At 36.0% G+C, this 19,201-nt stretch overlaps 1 protein-coding gene across 2 annotated transcripts; it reads left to right on the forward strand.

Moving 5' to 3' along the window:
* Nucleotides 1-1,701: 1,701 nt before the first annotated feature.
* LOC113354241 (gamma-glutamylcyclotransferase 2-2-like) lies at nucleotides 1,702-3,717 on the forward strand. 2 transcript variants are annotated; one of them, XM_026597643.1, is made up of 7 exons: nucleotides 1,702-1,899; nucleotides 2,016-2,060; nucleotides 2,276-2,307; nucleotides 2,421-2,477; nucleotides 2,573-2,613; nucleotides 2,726-2,792; nucleotides 3,130-3,717. In XM_026597643.1, exons 1-6 carry the CDS (start codon nucleotides 1,845-1,847, stop codon nucleotides 2,778-2,780), a joined length of 285 nt encoding a protein of 94 aa, XP_026453428.1. In that variant the 5' UTR covers nucleotides 1,702-1,844; the 3' UTR covers nucleotides 2,781-2,792; nucleotides 3,130-3,717. The 2 variants fall into 2 exon arrangements, with proteins under 2 accessions (XP_026453428.1, XP_026453429.1); XM_026597644.1 differs by lacking the exon at nucleotides 2,016-2,060.
* Nucleotides 3,718-19,201: the final 15,484 nt, after the last annotated feature.

The following is a 19,201-nucleotide window of genomic DNA, read 5'->3' on the forward strand; positions in this document are numbered from 1 at the left end:
TTGTACTAAGTACAATGTACTCGACCAAAAGTTACATCCTCAGTGAACTTGTTAGCTAGATATAACTCAGCGCCAACGCAACGTCATTGGAATTGTATAGTGAATGTAATCATGTACTTAAAAGTAACCATTGACATAAATTTGTATTATCCCTGCAAAGACATAAAAAGGAATGCTAATGAAAGTGCAATCCAAAGGTTGTTGATTATGAAATAACATTAATCTCTTCTCCAACGAAAGTAATCAGGGGAGATATGATAGACTATTTTCTAAGTCATTACCGATATTCAGTTTCGAAAAGTACATGACTAAAGGAACTGTATGGCACAACTCTGAAAGTAATCAGGGGGAGATGTCGACATCAGAGGGAGGATCCAAGCATATGATGTCGACATCTTTTACTTCGAAATTGAAGATGTGTTGTACTCTTTTTCCCTTCGATCATGAATAGTTTTTCCCAAAGGATTTTGTTACTCGGCAAGGTTTTTAGCGAGATAATACTAAAAACATCAAGTATGTTGAACGTTGAATACATAAAGATCGCGTTGATATTACTGAAAATATCTGAATCCAATAAATGAAACGCGATAGTCCGTTAAGCAATGTAACTTCCACAATCAACAACACGATCTTATAAACATTCAAATCACCAAAGTAATGTGTGATAAACTCCTTTTGACTGCATTAGACTAATGAAAATTGTCTGATATCAGGGGGAGCATCTAATGGTGTGTTGAACTCTTTTCCTTCACCGAGGTTACTTTTTGCCACATGGTTTTGTTACTCGACAAGGTTTTTAATTAGACAACAACAAACACCGGGAATTAACTTCCCAACTAAGGTTATTGTCTTTTCCACAAGGATTTTATGCCTAAGAAGTTGTGAAGCAACTAATCAACTTCAATGAAGCAAAGTGATCATCTGCAACGGATCACCTTTACTTGCATCTGTCCCGTTGTACTCTTTTCCCTTCGTCAAGGTTTTGTCCCACTAAGTTTCCTTGTCAAGGTTTTAATGAGGCAACATATTCGAGTCCACCTATGCTCTAAGTTTGCTTAATATTGTACTCTTTTTATTTAGTTCAGGTTTTGTCCCTCTCGGTTTTCCTGACTAAGTTTTAATGAGGAAATTAACTTAGACTCGTCGGTCTTTGAAGATCGTATTGCATGTGATGAACTATATGTAAAGTACGAGATAACATGTGAAGTACTACATGTGAATAGTTGTACCAAGGTTTTGTCCCACTGGGTTTTTCCTTGTCAAAGTTATGAGGCAATTGATTTCGACACAAGTCATCAAGGAGATGACAACATTTGAAAAACTATATTCGAAGCACTTTATATGAAACATTGCATACGAAATTCTATTGGACCGCACAAGGGGGAGTGTTGTAGGGCTTATATCCCATAGACGTGCGGCCCAAAAAAGATGTCTTTTGGTTTTCCCATCTCCATGTATATACATGTATTATATCCATATCTAACTCCTTTAAAATCCTAACTCATATGAGCCCCCACGTTGAAAAGTGAGCGTCACCGTTCAACGAGAGAACAGTTTACACAATCGCTGAGAGAAGAGTTTTCGTGAGGGCCACAATCACTGAGAAAAGAGTTCACACGGTAAACCTGGAGAGGACACTTGGCGATACTTTATTGGTCAAGGGATAAAAAAAATTAAAAAACAAAAAATTTGCTTAGGAAACCAAAAGAAAAGCTGTTCCAAACCCTAAAACAAAACCCCTCTTCCATTATTCGATCTAATAAAGATGCTAAGAGTTTTTGTTTGCGTCTCTTCCATTATTCGATCTACTTCCGCCTCCACCTTCTTCTCCATCATCTACACACATGTCTCATCCTAATCTATTCACCTCTCTTCTTTTCTTGGTTGATTTACCTTCAGGTATCATATATGTCTCTGTTTGCATTGCATCTATGATAGATTCAATTATTTTGATCAATTAAGGTTTTTGATAGATTCAATTATTTTGATCAATTAAGGTTTTTTATCTGTTGCAGGTAATAGGTTTTTAGGTTTGCTTTTTAGGGTTTTTAAGTTCGCAGGTAATACAAGTTGCCAGAGATATAGAGTTTTTTTCTCCGGAACTCTTTTTCTCCTGCTAATCCCTCCCATTTCTTCTTTGTTCATAGCTTATTTGTTCATAACAAAACGATTTTTCTTAATAATTAGTTATTGTTTCTGTACGTTGTTTTGTTTGTGGTATTTAACACTTTCTCTTGAATTTTTTGTCAATGGGGTGCTGCGTTTTGTGTTAAAGGAGGTCCTGAAAAGGAAAGACTAGCAATGGAGGTATATTCGTCTGTAAAGATCTCCGACATTGTAAATAAAGATCTCCAGCAGTGTAAATTTGGCATTACATTGATCAATATTGAATTTTATGATATCTCTTTATCTTTGTGCAGTATTTGGAGAGAAGAGAATGGCAGTATGATCTAAAGACAAGTATAGACTTTTACAGGGTACGCTCACTGTTTTTTTCCCCGTATAATCTTAATCTCATGTTTGGAATTGTTTGTGTTCCTTATTCCTCTATTCATCTTTTTCTTGCTCTCAGGAAGATGACCCTCTTAAACCAGTAGTAACCAGGTGCTTGGTGTGAGTACCATAATCAATCTTTCCTTTTTTTCTATTTTATTCCAATACTCTCATTTTGTGATTCCAGAACTTATTTGCCGATTGAACTGACGAGATATATTTTCATTCCCAGGTTCACATCCACTCCATGCAAACTATCAAATAAATATTGGGCCAGCTCCACCTGAGGATATGATGAGGTGAGTTGAAGAATTTATGCCACAGTTTTCTAGTTAGTTTTCCAGTTCTTTAGGCTTGTCTATAATTTTCTGTTAGGAAAAGAAAAATCTGCTTACCCCTCCCTTGGCGAAAGGTAATAGCCATAATAGGTTCACTGACCAATTCTATCTAATTGGTGTAGGATTTATCTATTTCAGAAGTTGCTTAGAAATGACTAGACCTTTATCAGTAAATGCAATCATAACCATGATCTTGCAGTTTTACGCATCAATGTCAGATACTGTAGTTGTGTAGTGTTTATTTTTTTATGGCTATATGAAACTCTGGTAAAATGATTATTTCCTGTTATATTTTCAGGCAAGTTGAGACTGCATTTGGGTATGGCCAGTGGCTTCATCTAGACGTTGTAGCAGATGTAACAGTATATCATTTTTGGGCACCCTTTTCATTCACCATTTCGATTTTATGAGTCATTGATCTTTTATTTGCTGAAAGTATATTTGGTTATGAATGCAATGGCAGTTGTTATGTCTTAGTATTTAGGATAGATTAGTGAATCAATTGTGAAGCGGTTGTACGATATAAAGGCCAATATGCTGATCATCACACAAGATGCCATGACGGTGGAGATGTTCAAATTTTTCATGGCTATAAGAAACAGCAATAAACTCAACGTATTGCACTTTTTGAATGAACATTAGTTTCTTCATCGTAATGTTTACTTTATAGTGAAAAATAATTTACTTGCTAACTCTGGAAGTACTACCTCATTACGTGCTTCGATGCTGTTTTTTTTCTTTTTACTATTACAAGGATCTACAATAGTGTTTTTCCTCTCCCAAAATTAGAATGGAACGGAGAAAATGTGTATTAGTCCAATAGAGTACTCTTTGTTGTTTATTATATGCTCATGCATTTCCTATAGTATTGTTAAATTTGAGCCAAGTATAATGCGCTTTATGGCGTAATTTATGATTTTATTAGAAACACATAGGTGATTAATTGGTTGTATCATGCGTGATGGAGGTTACACTTAAAAGGCTACGAATACACTTTAACTATGGGTGATGTAAAAATTATTGGTAGTAGCCAATTTTAAAGTTCTAAAATTAGGTGATGTGTTTTTTTTTTTTTTTTTAACTAATTAAGATATGGAAATGGTAATTTAACAGTAATGGTGTATGCATATGAGCTAATTTTTTTGGTTCTGAATTGTTCTTTTTGGATTTTCATTTAAACTGATTGAGTGTTAAATTTTTGGTTGATGTATTACAGGCGGTGATAGACGCATTTATGTGTCTAATATAACTCATTTGTATATATTGTTAGTGCTCGATATCGTACTTTTATTTATTTGTAGGTGTTTTTGGAAGAATAAGGCTTTGTGGCGAAATTGGCTAAAAATGCGGCATTTGGACCTCCGTTGATAACGTGCCGGAAGCGCCCCAGAATTGTACCGGAAGTACCCCAGGAATATCCCGGAGGAACCCCGAAAAAAGTGCGGAAAATGTCCCAGAGAAATCACTATACGGACCCTCGATTTTGGATAAGGGGTAACCTAATTACTAAGGGGTGACCTATTTCCAGGCAGCTGCTAAAGGGAGAACAACACAGGATAAGGGCACCCACCTTCTTCACGTTTTGAATTGGAAAATTGGCGGGAAGTTCACTGGCAGATTGATAATCGAATTTTGATGGAGTTTTAACGAGATTCAATCGCCGAAATCAGTTGGGCTGGACTTGTATGGACTAAACAGGCCTTGTACAATCGATTGGAACCAACCAATTGGGCTGGAATGGCCCGAGAGAGGGTTTCAAAGTTTCCAACAGAGAGACGTGTTCTCTGTTGGGTTTTTAGAATATTTTTGAGAGATTTCTGGAGGACTTTGACGCTGGATTAACATGTACATGGTCCTATTCAAGATTATGGAAGAGTTTGGTAGCTATTTTATAGCCAACAGCACGTGAAAAAGCTCAACAGAAGCGATTATCGTTTCAACTGCATGAGAAGAAGAAAAAGAATAATCGCATATTTAGTCGAGATTTATGGATCTGTTGGGCTATATAAGTGTTGGTTTACATCAAAGAAAAGTTTGGAAAACTTTAGGAGAGAGTTTAGAGTCGATGAGAGCCTAGGAGAAGCAATTATAGAGGAGACAGCGCTGCTGCTGCCATTAAAGCTTCTGAAGAACACGAAGAACAGACTCGCAGAGTCCGTCGTTCTTCAGCAGACTTATTTTCAATACCACTGTTGTTGTTTCACAGCAGTAGATAGTTATCGTTTACAGCGGTCTTAAATTACCATACTCTTTTGTAACAGTGACCCCTTTGTAACGGTGACGCTGTAACACTTTCACAGCGTTGCAATTTCTTGTTTCATCTTATACATCAATAAAAACACCTATTTTAGCCATGAATTTATCTTGTGAGTGTGTTTTTGGGATGAGGAGCTAAACCCAATCCCAGGGGTGACAGAGGAAGCCATTCTCACAATAATTATGTGGTAACCTCTATTTTATTAATTTATGCAATATTTTTATATGATTAATTGCATTGATAAAAATGATTTAAATGGTTTTTATTAATCAACTGTGTTTTCCCTTGATAATGCATGCTTAGTTTTAGACTCTTGATGCATTATACTTGTGATTAACATTTGATATTTTGGAAAATCTGCTCTTGGCAATATTTAGAATCAACCCAATTATTTAAATTGCATAGTAAAAAAATATTAGATCACATAAGTATTGTTGATTGGTGGAATCTTAACCCCTATTTCTCCATAAAATTTTACTTCAGTTTGCTATTTTTCCTAAATTTTATTTAAATCTAGAAATTTTGTTACCTTCACAAGTCTGAAAAGAACCTTTTACCACTACTCTACAAAAAATTGAAAATACATCAATTTTTGGCGCCGCCGATGCGGACCTGTGTTTAGTTAGCATTTTTTTTAGATTTTTTTTTTTTTTTTTATTATTTTGTTCTTCTTTACGTTTTTGGTTTTTTTTTGTTTCCTTGCAGATTTTTGAAGATTGGAGCGAAAGACAATTTTGCCAAAGCTTGTGGTGATTTACTTAAAGTTTGGGAGCGAAAAGCAAAGCTAAAGGAGCGAAAGAAGAAGATTTTCTTTATTTTGTAAAAGAGAGAAAAAAAAAGAGTGACATTTTTATTTTTGTAATTTTTTTTTATTAGACTTTCTTTTTTTTGTATTTTTTTTATGGACTTTGGACATTAATTTTGGGACATTTTTATTTTTATTTTTAAACCCTACGGAAGGGTACCCTTAAATATAAACTGTTTGCAGGGAAGGACGACGATTACAATATCGTCTCGGCCCCTCGGGTTCGCACACGCATAGGAGTCGTGGCCCGAGTCGACAACGGTTCATCGCCCGTCTGGTACGGGAGGTAAAATCGAAACCCGCGAATCTCCTGCAAGCGGGTTACTGTACTCCTTAAGGTGATAATTGTTTGAGGACGAATAGGACTGTTTTTATATTCCTAGTAAAGGGCAAGGCCTGGACCAACAAGATAAGGGTTCGGATTTCATCACCGCTCCCTTCTTGCCCGCCTTAGGAAAACGAAACCTAAAGCGAACCTAAGCCTAAAATTTGGACTAGAAAGAGACCTATAGGGTATCGAGCTTAACAGGACAATCATTCGAAAAATATTGGTTACTCTTTTAAGCACACCTCGAAGTTCTTGACGGTTTCTGCGAGTTGAATGCGTGACTGCGCCGCATTGGATCGGTGAGGTTTTGGGTATCAAAGCTCCACTGAGCTTCCCTCGCCTCGATTCAACTTGCTTTAACTCGGATTGATTCCAGAGGGGTTTGCTAAATTGTAACGAATTCCCTTTCGAAGGATTAGAAGCTGGTCTAGAAACAATCTAAGTGGAGCCATCATGCTTGTTGTTTGCTAGAAATCTTTAGGTTTGCTGTGGTAAAGTCGAGTCAGCCTGCTGTGTGATTGCTAGAACCTTCTGTTAGGATTTTTATTTCTTTTTGAATTCTTTTTAGTGTATGCCCGATTTTGTTAATAGGGCTTGGAAAAGAGATACTCTAGGTCGATTGATTAGCGAAAAACCTAGTAGTTCTTCTGATTTAAGCAGGGAGCTCGAAGACTCTTCTTTGGAGAGCCCTGTTTTTGGAAACTTCAGTTTTGAGAATTTATCTCTGAGTGAAAAGTACCCCTAGTACTTCTGTTGTGCCAGCGATGGCAACTTTGAAAGATTACATGTTCCCAACTAGGACCAACCGAGCTTCATGCATTAAATTGCCAGCCACTACGGCTAATTTTGAGATAAAACCTAGTATTCTTCAGATGATCCCTATATTCTTAGGAAAAGATGATGAGAACCCTTATTTCCATATTAGGGACTTTGAGGAAATCTGTGGGACAATTAGAATAAAGACCTTACTGATGAAGTCTTGAAACTTAAAATGTTTCCCTTTTCCTTGAGAGATAAAGCCAAGACCTGGCTTAACAACCTACCGTCTGAATCCATAGAAACATGGCAGGAACTTATCGCTGCCTTCTATATGAAATTCTACCCTAAGCATAAAACTGCAGCTGTTAGGCAGAAAATTAGTGCTAGTGTGCAACAAGAGGGAGAGTCTCTTTATAGGTTTTTAGAGCGATTCAATGATCTCCTATCTCAGTGTCCTCACCATGGATTTGATAATATGAAACTTGTACAGATTATTTATGATGGTTTAGACTATTCGACCAAAGCCATGGTTGATCTATGTGCGCTGGTGAGTTCACTAGTAAAAATGCTGATGATGCTTTTACCTTCTTAGGAGCTATCGCTGAAAAATCCCAACAGTGGGAATCTTGTGTTGAACCCCCTAAAAGACTCTTGGTCAATAGAAGTAGCACCAATATGGTAGATACGAGTTTTGCGTCAGATGCTAAGTTTGCTGCTTTATCCAGAAGGTTAGAAGCTTTAGAAATGGGTCAGACTAAAAATAGGTCCCTTGTTGAACCTAATAGAGCCTCTCAAGTCTCTAGTTGTGGAATAGAGCCCGATAATTCATTTTGGGAAGGTCAGGTTAGTGAAGAGCAAGCCCATGCTGTCTATAACAATGCTAGGTTTGAGAACCGTCAGAAGTTTGACCCATACTCAGAAACCTACAACCCTGGTTGGAGAAACCATCCTAATTTCTCTTGGTCTAAGGGCCAGAGTCAAGGCCAGTCTAGCAATTCTCAGCCTCCCCCAGGTTTTGGTTTTAAGAACTCTTCAGGTCAAACCCAGTTTCAGAACACTTCCGAGAAAAAGATCTCTACCTTAGAGGAAGCTATCACTATGTTAGTAAGTAACCATGACATGCTATCAAAGAACCACATGAGCTTTCAACAAGAAACTAGGCAGGAATTGAAGAATACTTCCCAGAGTCTTGCCAAGTTAGAACTTCAAGTAGGACAAATAGCTAAGTTTATAAGTGAAGAGAAGATGGAAGGTTCCCTAGTCATACTGATCCTAACCCTAGAGGAGAGTAATCGTACAATCATGTGAATGCTGTCACGACCCTTAGGAGTGGAAAGAAAGTTGATAATAAGGTCGACATACCTGAAAGTGAACATGCTGTAGTTCACCCTTATGAGCCAGAAAATGAGGAGACTGATAGAGTCTCTAAAGAGACCAATGAGGGTCATGTTGAGCCTCACTTTGTTCCCAGAGCCCCGTTTCCCCAGCTGCTAGTTCCGAATAAGAGGGAGTCCAACTTTAATGATATATTGGAGGTTTTTAAGCAGGTTAATATCAACCTTCCATTATTAGATGCAATTAGGCAGATTCCCTCTTATGTCAAGTTCCTTAAGGACTTGTGTACGCGAAAGCGTAAGCTCAGTGTCCAGAAGAAAGCCTTCATAGCTAGTCATGTGAGTTCTATTATTCAGAATACCACTACTCCTAAGTATAAAGACCCAGGGTCCCCTACCATTTCTTGTACAATAGGTAAGTACCGTGTTGAGAAAGCGTTGCTTGACTTAGGAGCCAGTGTGAACTTACTTCCATATCATGTGTACCTCAATCTAGGACTTGGTAAGATGAAACCTACCCAGATAACACTTCAGTTAGCTGATAGGTTCGTTAAAGTTCCTCGTGGTGTGATAGAGGATGTTCTCATAGAGGTTGACAAGTTTATTTATCCAGTGGATTTTATTATCCTAGATACCCAACCTGTCCCTGATCCAGAGTACCAGTGATTTTAGGTCGCCCGTTTTTAGCCACGTCTAATGCGATCATAAACTGTCGAAATGGTATTATGAATCTATCTTTTGGTAATATGACTATTGAGTTGAATATTTTTAATGTCAATAATCTACATTCTGAGCTAGATGACACGTGCATTGAAGAGGTCAACATGATAGGAACCTTAGTTCCGAAGTCTGTACCAAACACCGAATCGGAAGATCCATTAGAGAGTTGTCTAACCCGTTTTAGCATGGATTTTGACGATGATAGCAACATTGAACAAGTAAATGCTCTGTTGGATTCTATTCCTATGTTAGATACCGATAGATGGAAATCTAGGTTTGAACCATTACTAGCTACCGAATCTACCTTAAGCCCTTATTTCGAAGAGCCTAAAGATCCTCCTAAGTTGGACCCCAATTATGCATTTGTAGGCCCATCTGAGATTTTGCCTATAACTTCCAATTTGGATAGTGATCATGAGATTAGGCCAGTAACCGTGCTTCAACACAATAAGGAAACTCTAGGGATGACCATAGAGGATATGAAACATATAAGTCCTATAGCTAGTATACCTCAAAAGAATTTAGAGGATGAACCACCTGATTATAACTCAGAGAAAGCAATTGACCTTTTTCAGGAACCGGATGGTCTAGAAATTAGGAATATTGTGACTAGTTTATCTAGAGACACCCAAAACTCTAAGTTTGGGGGTAGTGAACTAGAAGAAGCTCTAGAGTATTTTAAATACTCTCCGGATCCGGAAATTCAAGCCATAGTTAAAGGTCTTACGGAGAATAGTGATTACCCTAAATTTGGGGGTAGAGATTGTCAATTATCCCCAATAGAAGTCCCTAACTTGGGACTCAAGCCTAGTGCATCTGAGGTATCGCTTGAGTGTATTCAGACTCCACAACCTGATCCGCCTGATAAAGTCCAGGAAAAAATCCATATGTTAGAGGCCCGTTTTTCGGATGAATCTGTTTGCCGAGACACTCATATGAAGCCCAATTGGGCACTCCAGATAAATCCAGTTGTCTTGCGAGAAACTTTAGATCAGGTTGTGCTCTTTCTGCTCATTTTTCTGATCTTGACCATTTGTCTCCTATTAGTGGCAGTTCTATTTGGTCTTATGGACCCACAATTGTTTCGACTATTGGTATACGACTTTGGAAGGTGAAAATTCTTTTTGAGGTATTTGATGTCTAGCTAATGACTATAAATTTAGCATTTACTGGGAGGCTCCCGCGTTCATGTGATACGGTAATATCCTTCCTTATTTCTTTTCCCTCCAGTGGTAATAGTTTCTCCTTGTTCATGCTTTTAATTTCATCTTTAGAACATTGAGGACAATGTAAGATTTAAGTTTGGGGGTGGGGAAGAAACACTTTTTGTCACCTTTTTGCAATAAATAAACTCCAGAGCCTAGAAATTTATGCCTATTGAGGATTGCACTAACTAATCTAAGTGGATGGAAGCATTTTGATTGTAGGAGTTTGAGGAACCAATCTGATTAGATGGAAACATCTAAAGAGTCTATTCATAAAAGCACAGAGCTCAGGTGTTAGAAATAACATGATAGTTTCACCATATCTCGTTGAGTCCTTTTCACTTCTATTTTTATTTTATTTTGTTTTTAAACTATGTTTCTCTAAGTGATAGGTGGGGCCCACGATTCAAGTTGTTACCAATGCTAGGGTGAATTAGAGTGATTGAGATACCATGAAAAAAAAAAGTTGAAAAAGAAAAAGAGATGAAAAAAAAAAGATGAAAAAAAAATGGTAGTTACCAAAAAAAAAAAAAAAAAAAAAAATTGAGACCAGACCATTTGACCAAAAGGAATAAATTCAATAAAGTCGACCACTGGTACCCTTGTATGTGCCAGTTGTGTTGACCTAGAGTTAGGTTATCGACCACTGGTACCCTTGTATATGTCAGTGTGTTGATATTAGTCAGACTAGTATCTCAATCCATTAGGATAGGTTCATTTTGGCGGAGGCCTTCAGACAGATATGGGAAAGTCGTTCACTTAGTAAACATCAAAACCATCTATGTTTTTCTATATCTATCTTCTTAATCTTTCCATGTGATTAGTTTGACTCCGAATATGATGTCCATAGTGCAACTATCTGAGTAGAGCTCTGTCACTTTATATGAATTTTAGTATGCTTGAGTGCAAACTCGTGTACAACAATTGGAATTTCGCATCAAGGTACTTCTTCCTGTAGTCAATAAGTATGCCAACCAAGGAGATTCTTTAGTGCCTTCCAAGGTTCTGCGTAGATAGCTAAGCTCTGGAGTATTAAGGTTTTGTGGTACACCTCTGGTAAACCCTCCGGAGACAACACTCCGCCACTAGGGCCACCTAGTGGTTTAACGGCTTACTGCACGTGCTAAGTGTAGTCATTTTATTTTAGATTAGATTTGCTCGAGGACTAGCAAATAATAAATTTGGGGGTATTTGATAGACGCATTTATGAGTCTAATATAGCTCATTTGTATATATTGTTAGTGCTCGATATCGTACTTATTTGGTTATTTTATTTATTTGTAGGTGTTTTTGGAAGAATAAGGCTTTGTGGCGAAATTGGCTAAAAATGCGGCATTTGGACCTCCGTTGATAACGTGCCGGAAGCGCCCCAGAATTGTACCGGAAGTACCCCAGGAATATCCCGGAGGAACCCCGAAAAAAGTGCGGAAAATGTCCCAGAGAAATCACTATACGGACCCTCGATTTTGGATAAGGGGTAACCTAATTACTAAGGGGTGACCTATTTCCAGGCAGCTGCTAAAGGGAGAACAACACAGGATAAGGGCACCCACCTTCTTCACGTTTTGAATTGGAAAATTGGCGGGAAGTTCACTGGCAGATTGATAATCGAATTTTGATGGAGTTTTAACGAGATTCAATCGCCGAAATCAGTTGGGCTGGACTTGTATGGACTAAACAGGCCTTGTACAATCGATTGGAACCAACCAATTGGGCTGGAATGGCCGAGAGAGGGTTTCAAAGTTTCCAACAGAGAGACGTGTTCTCTGTTGGGTTTTTAGAATATTTTTGAGAGATTTCTGGAGGACTTTGACGCTGGATTAACATGTACATGGTCCTATTCAAGATTATGGAAGAGTTTGGTAGCTATTTTATAGCCAACAACACGTGAAAAAGCTCAACAGAAGCGATTATCGTTTCAACTTCATAAGAAGAAGAAAAAGAATAATCGCATATTTAGTCGAGATTTATGGATCTGTTGGGCTATATAAGTGTTGGTTTACATCGAAGAAAAGTTTGGAAAACTTGAGGAGAGAGTTTAGAGTCGATGAGAGCCTAGGAGAAGCAATTATAGAGGAGACAGCGCTGCTGCTGCTGCTGCCATTAAAGCTTCTGAAGAACACGAAGAACAGACTCGCAGAGTCCGTCGTTCTTCAGCAGACTTATTTTCAATACCACTGTTGTTGTTTCACAGCAGTAGATACTTATCGTTTACAACAGTCTTAAATTACCATACTCTTTTGTAACAGTGACCCCTTTGTAACGGTGACGCTGTAACACTTGCACAACGTTACAATTTCTTGTTTCATCTTATACATCAATAAAAACACCTATTTTAGCCATGAATTTATCTTGTGAGTGTGTTTTTGGGATGAGGAGCTAAACCCAATCCCAGGGGTGACAGAGGAAGCCATTCTCACAATAATTATGTGGTAATCTCTATTTTATTAATTTATGTAATATTTTTATATGATTAATTGCATTGATAAAAATGATTTAAATGGTTTTTATTAATCAACTGTGTTTTCCCTTGATAATGCATGCTTAGTTTTAGACTCTTGATGCATTATACTTGTGATTAACATTTGATATTTTGGAAAATCTGCTCTTGGCAATATTTAGAATCAACCCAATTATTTAAATTGCATAGTAAAAAAATATTAGATCACATAAGTATTGTTGATTGGTGGAATCTTAACCCCTATTTCTCCATAAAATTTTACTTCAGTTTGCTATTTTTCCTAAATTTTATTTAAATCTAGAAATTTTGTTACCTTCACAAGTCTGAAAAGAACCTTTTTACCACTATCTCTACAAAAAATTGAAAATACATCGGGCGGCAAAATCTAGCATTTAAGGAAACAAACAAGAGCTTTTCATAGTCCAAAAGTAGTGGAAATAGTTGCTGGAAAATCTGCTCAATTTGTTATTTTTAGAAGTCATAACCAGGAAACTAGCTTGATTGTGTTACCAGGCAAGTTTATGTGTATTTTATGTTTTTATCTTCCTTGAGGTGTATACCGCCTGGTGGTTGTTGCAGGTCTATCTTCTTTGTTCATTTCTGTTCTTTGGTTCTTAACTAATTGTTCTACATAAAGGTACATAAGGCAACAATCAATTTTTGTGCATCAGTTATTTATGATTTACAAGATCTCTCAAGATTCTCACAAGCTTTCGCAGCAAAAGAATTTTTTTTTATCACAAGCTTCTTTAATTTTTTTACCGTGAATATCAGCTACTGGGCTTGGCTCAAGTTCTCTATTTACAACCGAAAAAATTGAGAACATACCATCTGGAGATGAATTTACTGATTGGCGAGATTAAGAAGAGTTTAGGAGTGTGTGAAAATTTGGGAAGTTGGGTTATTACTGGATTAGAATTTGAGCTACACCAAATCAAAAATGGGAAAAATATTGTTTGGTCCTTTTTTAGGTGGGCCCATGTCTGTTTAGTCCTTTGGTCAAACGCCTTTACTGTTTGGTCCATAATTATTTAAAAATATTTAACTGGACAAAAATACCCTTCCGTGTTAGTTTTTTTATTTTTTGTAGCAGTTCATTCTTCAAAATGAACTCCTGTTAATTTCTATTTTTTTTTCCAGAAATCACCTAAAAAAACAGAGTTCATTCCAGAAATGAACTCCATATAAAAACCTAAAGAAACAGAGTTCATTCCATAAAAAGCTAAAAAAACAGAGTTCATTCCAGAAATGAACTCCATATAAAAACCTAAAAAAACAGAGTTCATTCCAGAAATGAACTCCATATAAAAACCTAAAAAAACACAGTTCATTCCAGAAATGAACTCCATATAAAAACCTAAAAAAAACACAGTTCATTCCAGAAATGAACTCCATATAAAAACCTAAAAAAAACAGAGTTCATTCCAGAAATGAACTCCTGATAAAAATCCATATAAACCAGACTTCATTCCAGAAAATGAACTCCTGATAAAAAAACATATAAACCAGAGTTCATTCCAGAAATGAACTCCTGATAAAAACCTATACAAACCAGAGGTCATTCCAGAAATGAACTTCTGATAAAAACCTACATAAACCAGAGTTCATTCCAGAAATGAACTCTTGATAAAAATAGAGTTCATTCGTAAAAATGAACTGCAGCATCATCAACTTCATCTTCTTCTTCGTCTTCAACAGCAGCAGCAAAACATCATCGTCTTCAACATCAGCATAAATTCATCTTTAACACGAGCAACAAACATCAGTAACAAAGATCTTCAACAACAAAATCAAGATCTTTAACATCAAAATCAAAATCATCGTCATCTTTATCATCGTCAATAACAAGATCTTTATCATCAAAATCAAGATCTTCATCATCTTCATTTGTTTGCATCATCATCTTCTAAAGAAAACAGAGTTCATTTCAAGAATGAACTTCATCAAATTCATCATCTTCAACAGTAGCAGCAGCAGTGACGAAGAAGAACATAAATCTTCGTCGTTTTCATCATCTTCATCGTGTTCATCATCATCTTCAACCACAACAACATCAAAACAGGGAGAAAAACAGAGTTCATTTCAAGAATGAACTTCATCAAATTCATCATCTTCAACAGTAGCAGCAGCAGTGACGAAGAAGAACATAAATCTTCATCGTTTTCATCATCTTCATCGTGTTCATCATCATCTTCAACCACAAACAACATCAAAAACAGGGAGAAAACACAAAATCTTTGTCAAAAAATCGTCGTCTTGTTCATCATCTTGATATATTCATGACGTTTATCATCTCTGCAAATCGTATTCATCATCTCTGCAAAATCAAAACCCTAGAACTCACACAATCTTCATTGTTTATGCAGCAGCAGGAGAAGAAAAAAGAGGAGAGAGAAAGTAGATCTGAAAATATGGAGGTGAGAGAAAATAAATCTGAAAATAATATCTTCTCTCTTGATAATTGACTATATATATCATATGGTGATGTCATGGATGATGTAATGGTCCCAAAAGGGTATTTCTGCCACTACAAGATGACATTTACATCATCCATGACATCACCCTAGGATCAAACTATAATTTTTATGACCAAACTATAATTTATATTACCAAATAGGACCAAACAGACAATTGACTAGGTCAATTGGACTAGACTCTCTCTAATATATTATTCTTAGGACCAATTGGTATTTCCTTGATCAAAAATTCTAAGCGACCCAAGCTACACCAAATTAAAAGTCCTAAATGACAAGGCGAGGCTAAGCCAAGCCATACCAAATCAAAAATCCGAAAGCATACATTGGAACGGGGCGAGGCGAAGCCGAGCCACACCAAATCAAAAATGCATCCAGACAGGGAGAGGCAAAGCCGAGCCACACCTAATCAAAAATCCTAAGTGTGCATCGTGACGTGGCAAGGAGAAACCGAGCCACACCAAATCAAAGATCCCTACCGACAGGGGCGAAGCCGAGCCACACCAAATCAAAAATGCATCCTGACAGGGCGAGGTGAAGCCGAGCCACACCTAATCAAAAATCCTAAGTGTGCATCGGGACGGGGCAAGGAGAAATTGGGCCACACCAAATCAAAGATCCCAACCGACGGGGGCGAAGCCGAGCCACACCAAATAAAAAATGTATCCAGACAGAGCGAGGCGAAGCCGAGCCACACCTAATCAAAAATCCTAAGTGTGCATCGGGACGGGGCAAGGATAAACCGAGCCACACCACATCAAAGATCCCAACCGACGGGGGCGAAGCCGAGCCACACCAAATCAACAATCCTAAGCGACGGGGCGAGGCGAAGCCGATCCACACCAAATCGAAGCCAGATCACGTTAAATGAAAAATATGGTTAAAAGGAAAAAAATGACCGGTGCGTAGCACGGGCCAAAAATCTAGTAACATATAGAACTCTAATCAATATATAGAACTAGGGTTTAACCCGTGACACATGCATGATTTTAAGTTGAACTCAGATTTTCTTATATTGTTCAAGAGTCGTCTATTATGAGGAAATCACCTAATTTTTTAGTTACACGGTGCCTAAAGTATCTGCTGGATTTTCTCCATGATAAAAGTTTGATTTATGTTAAGTATTACTCCTTCCGTCCAACATATATAGTCAAAGTTTATAATTTACGGCCAGTCATTTTACGACCATTACAAAGTCACAAAAAATTAAAAATAAATAAATAAATAAAATGTAAAATATTAAATCCTACAACATTCTCTTGGATATTAGTGATACGAAGCGTCCTTGAATCTTTCTTAGCGGTGAAAAATGACGCGTCTGATGATATTGCATATATCATATGCCATGCTTTTTCTTGCAAATTAATAATACAATCTTATTGTATTAACTAAGTAGTGAAAGACTCGCATTAAATAAAATTGCATATCCAAACAAAAGAAATTTCCCCTTCTAATACGATACATGTATAAGAGAGTTTCTCTTTATCAGGATTTGCGTTTGAGACCTATAAGTAAATAAGAGACCCAGTCTAAATAAAAATGGTATGAAAACTTGCAAATGGAACTGATATTACACCTTGAACTAAGAGTACATAAGTGACATAAGACATGCATAATTTTATAATTTGCTAGCATAAAATGGACATGACAGTATAATTGAATATTAAAATATTTTTTAAATGAACTTCTATAAAGTGTAAGATATTTGTACCGACTTTGGTTAGTTGGTATCTTCAATGAAATAAAAGAAGCTCAAGTATTAGATGATATCCACATAGTAAAAGATTGGTAATTGATCAAGTATTAGTCATAGTATCTTTAGATGTAAAATGTGTGTAGATGGGTTCCTATGCACTAAGCTCTCTTAAACCAAGATAATCTTTAAAAAAAATCGACAATTTAGTAATCGCAATCACATATGTTCATATGAACCACGTCTTCTAGCAAAAATTAGACATGTACCTTTCTGGAATACCAAAACTTTTTCATTTGCATCAATGATAAAATGCATGCAATGAAACTTTGTGTAGTCCCGACACATATAAATAAAGTGACGCATCCCACAAAAAAAAAATTGTATTACTGTATTGCTCCATAAACCGCATTCTTCATTGCTTAAAAACAATCTCTTGAATTCAGAAAATGGAAGATTATAGGTGAGTTTCAATAAGCCAGTTTCGCGTTGCTTATTTTGAGGCTTCTTAAATTTAAGTATTAGCAAGATGGTTGACAATGTATAAAGAATTTAAGATGATCTTCTAAGAGAATAACTATTTTTAGATGTCAACTGCATATAACCATTATTTGACCATGCATGAAGAATTTAAGATAAACAAATACTCACTTTGTAAACCATCAAAAGGTTATAAATATAAAGAAATGTAATTTCAAGTTTCACATGATACAAAAAATTTGAAGAATAACATACATATATAATCAATAAACTTTAATCCATTTGATACAAACATGTACACGACTCTAATTAAACAAAGAGTATGAACTCTCTAACAACAGTAGCAATACAGTTAAAAAAATACTATTTACCGATCCAAGTTAAGTGCATAACAATGGAACCATCGTTTTCTTCGTCAATTATTTTCACTCCATATACGTAAATACTTTGATTTTGGCCCGAAGAAGTCAAAGTCTAATTGGACAATTTTTTGTCTAGAGAAAAATAAAAAATTTAGTGTAAAAAAATAGATATTAAATGGTATGATATTAAAAAGAACCTAACATAAGAATAAAAATGCATAGATAGCAATCATATCTGATCAGTATCTTTTGACTGCAACTGAAAAAACAAAATCGAAAGATAATAAAATACAATATTAATGAAAAGTAACAAAGAGAAATTAAACTGCATAAATGCCACAAATATTAGGCGCGAGGCTCCATGAATCCATTGATGTTAAACAAAAAATTAAAGAGAAAAGCTAACAAAAATTATCTCAATCAAGCAAAACAACAGAGAATCATACATTGAGAATAGATTTGTGCAAAGGATGAAAAGCTAACAAAAATTAACAAAAAGAGAAAAGCTAACAAAAATTATCTCATCAACCAAAACAACTGAGAATCATACCTTGAAAACAGAGTTGTGCAAAGGATGAATAGAGTTATTAATTTATAATAAAAGAAACGGTTTGACATTAAATGGGAGGAATAACTCCCAAATAAATGACATTAAAAATCTAAATTCATTGTCTTGAGTAAAATTAATATAGAATAAAAGAAACGGTTTGACATTAAATGGAAGGAATAACAATGACATCAAAAATCGAGATTCATTGTCTTATGCATGAAAATTTTAAGACAAACAAATACTCACTTTGTAAACCATCAAAAGTTTATATGAAGAAACGTAATTTCAAGTTTCACATGATACAAAAAATTTGAAGAATAACATACATACATAATCAAGAAACTCTAATCCATTTGATACGAACATGTACACGACTCTAATCCAACAAAGAGTATGAACTCTCTAACAACATTAGCAATACGGTTTTTGTGCAAAATGATATTTACCGATCCAAGTTAAGTGCATAACAATGGAACCATCGTTTTCTTCTTCATTTATTTTCACTCCATGTAAATCCTCTGATTTTGGCCCGAAGAAGTCAAAGTCTAATTGGACAATTCCCTGTCCAGAGAAAAATAAAAAATTTAGTGTAAAAAAGTAGAAATTAAATGGTATGACATTAAAAAGAACCTAACATAAAAATAAAAATGAATAGATAGCAATCATATCTGATCAGTATCTTTTGACTGCAAATGAAAAAACAAAATCGAGATAACAAAATACAATATTAATAAAAAGTAACAAAGAAAAATTAAATTGCATAAATGACACAAGTATTAGGCGCGAGGCACAATGAATCCATTGATGTTAAACAAAAAATTAAAGAGGAAAGCTAACAAAAATTATTTCAATCAAGCAAAACAACAGAGAATCATACCTTGAGAACAGAGTTGTGGAAAGGACGAAAAGCTAACAAAAATTAACAAGGATTAAAGAGAAAAG

This window comes from Papaver somniferum, chromosome 2 (assembly GCF_003573695.1).
Source record: "Papaver somniferum cultivar HN1 chromosome 2, ASM357369v1, whole genome shotgun sequence".
In the NCBI taxonomy this organism is placed as follows: Eukaryota; Viridiplantae; Streptophyta; class Magnoliopsida; order Ranunculales; family Papaveraceae; genus Papaver; species Papaver somniferum.

Coding starts and splice junctions, on each gene's coding strand:
- LOC113354241 (XM_026597643.1), top strand. CDS start 1,845: ATGTCTCATCCTAATCTATTCACCTCTCTTCTTTTCTTGGTTGATTTA. Junction 1,900..2,015: donor CTTGGTTGATTTACCTTCAG/GTATCATATATG, acceptor TATCTGTTGCAG/GTAATAGGTTTTTAGGTTTG. Junction 2,308..2,420: donor AGGAAAGACTAGCAATGGAG/GTATATTCGTCT, acceptor ATCTTTGTGCAG/TATTTGGAGAGAAGAGAATG.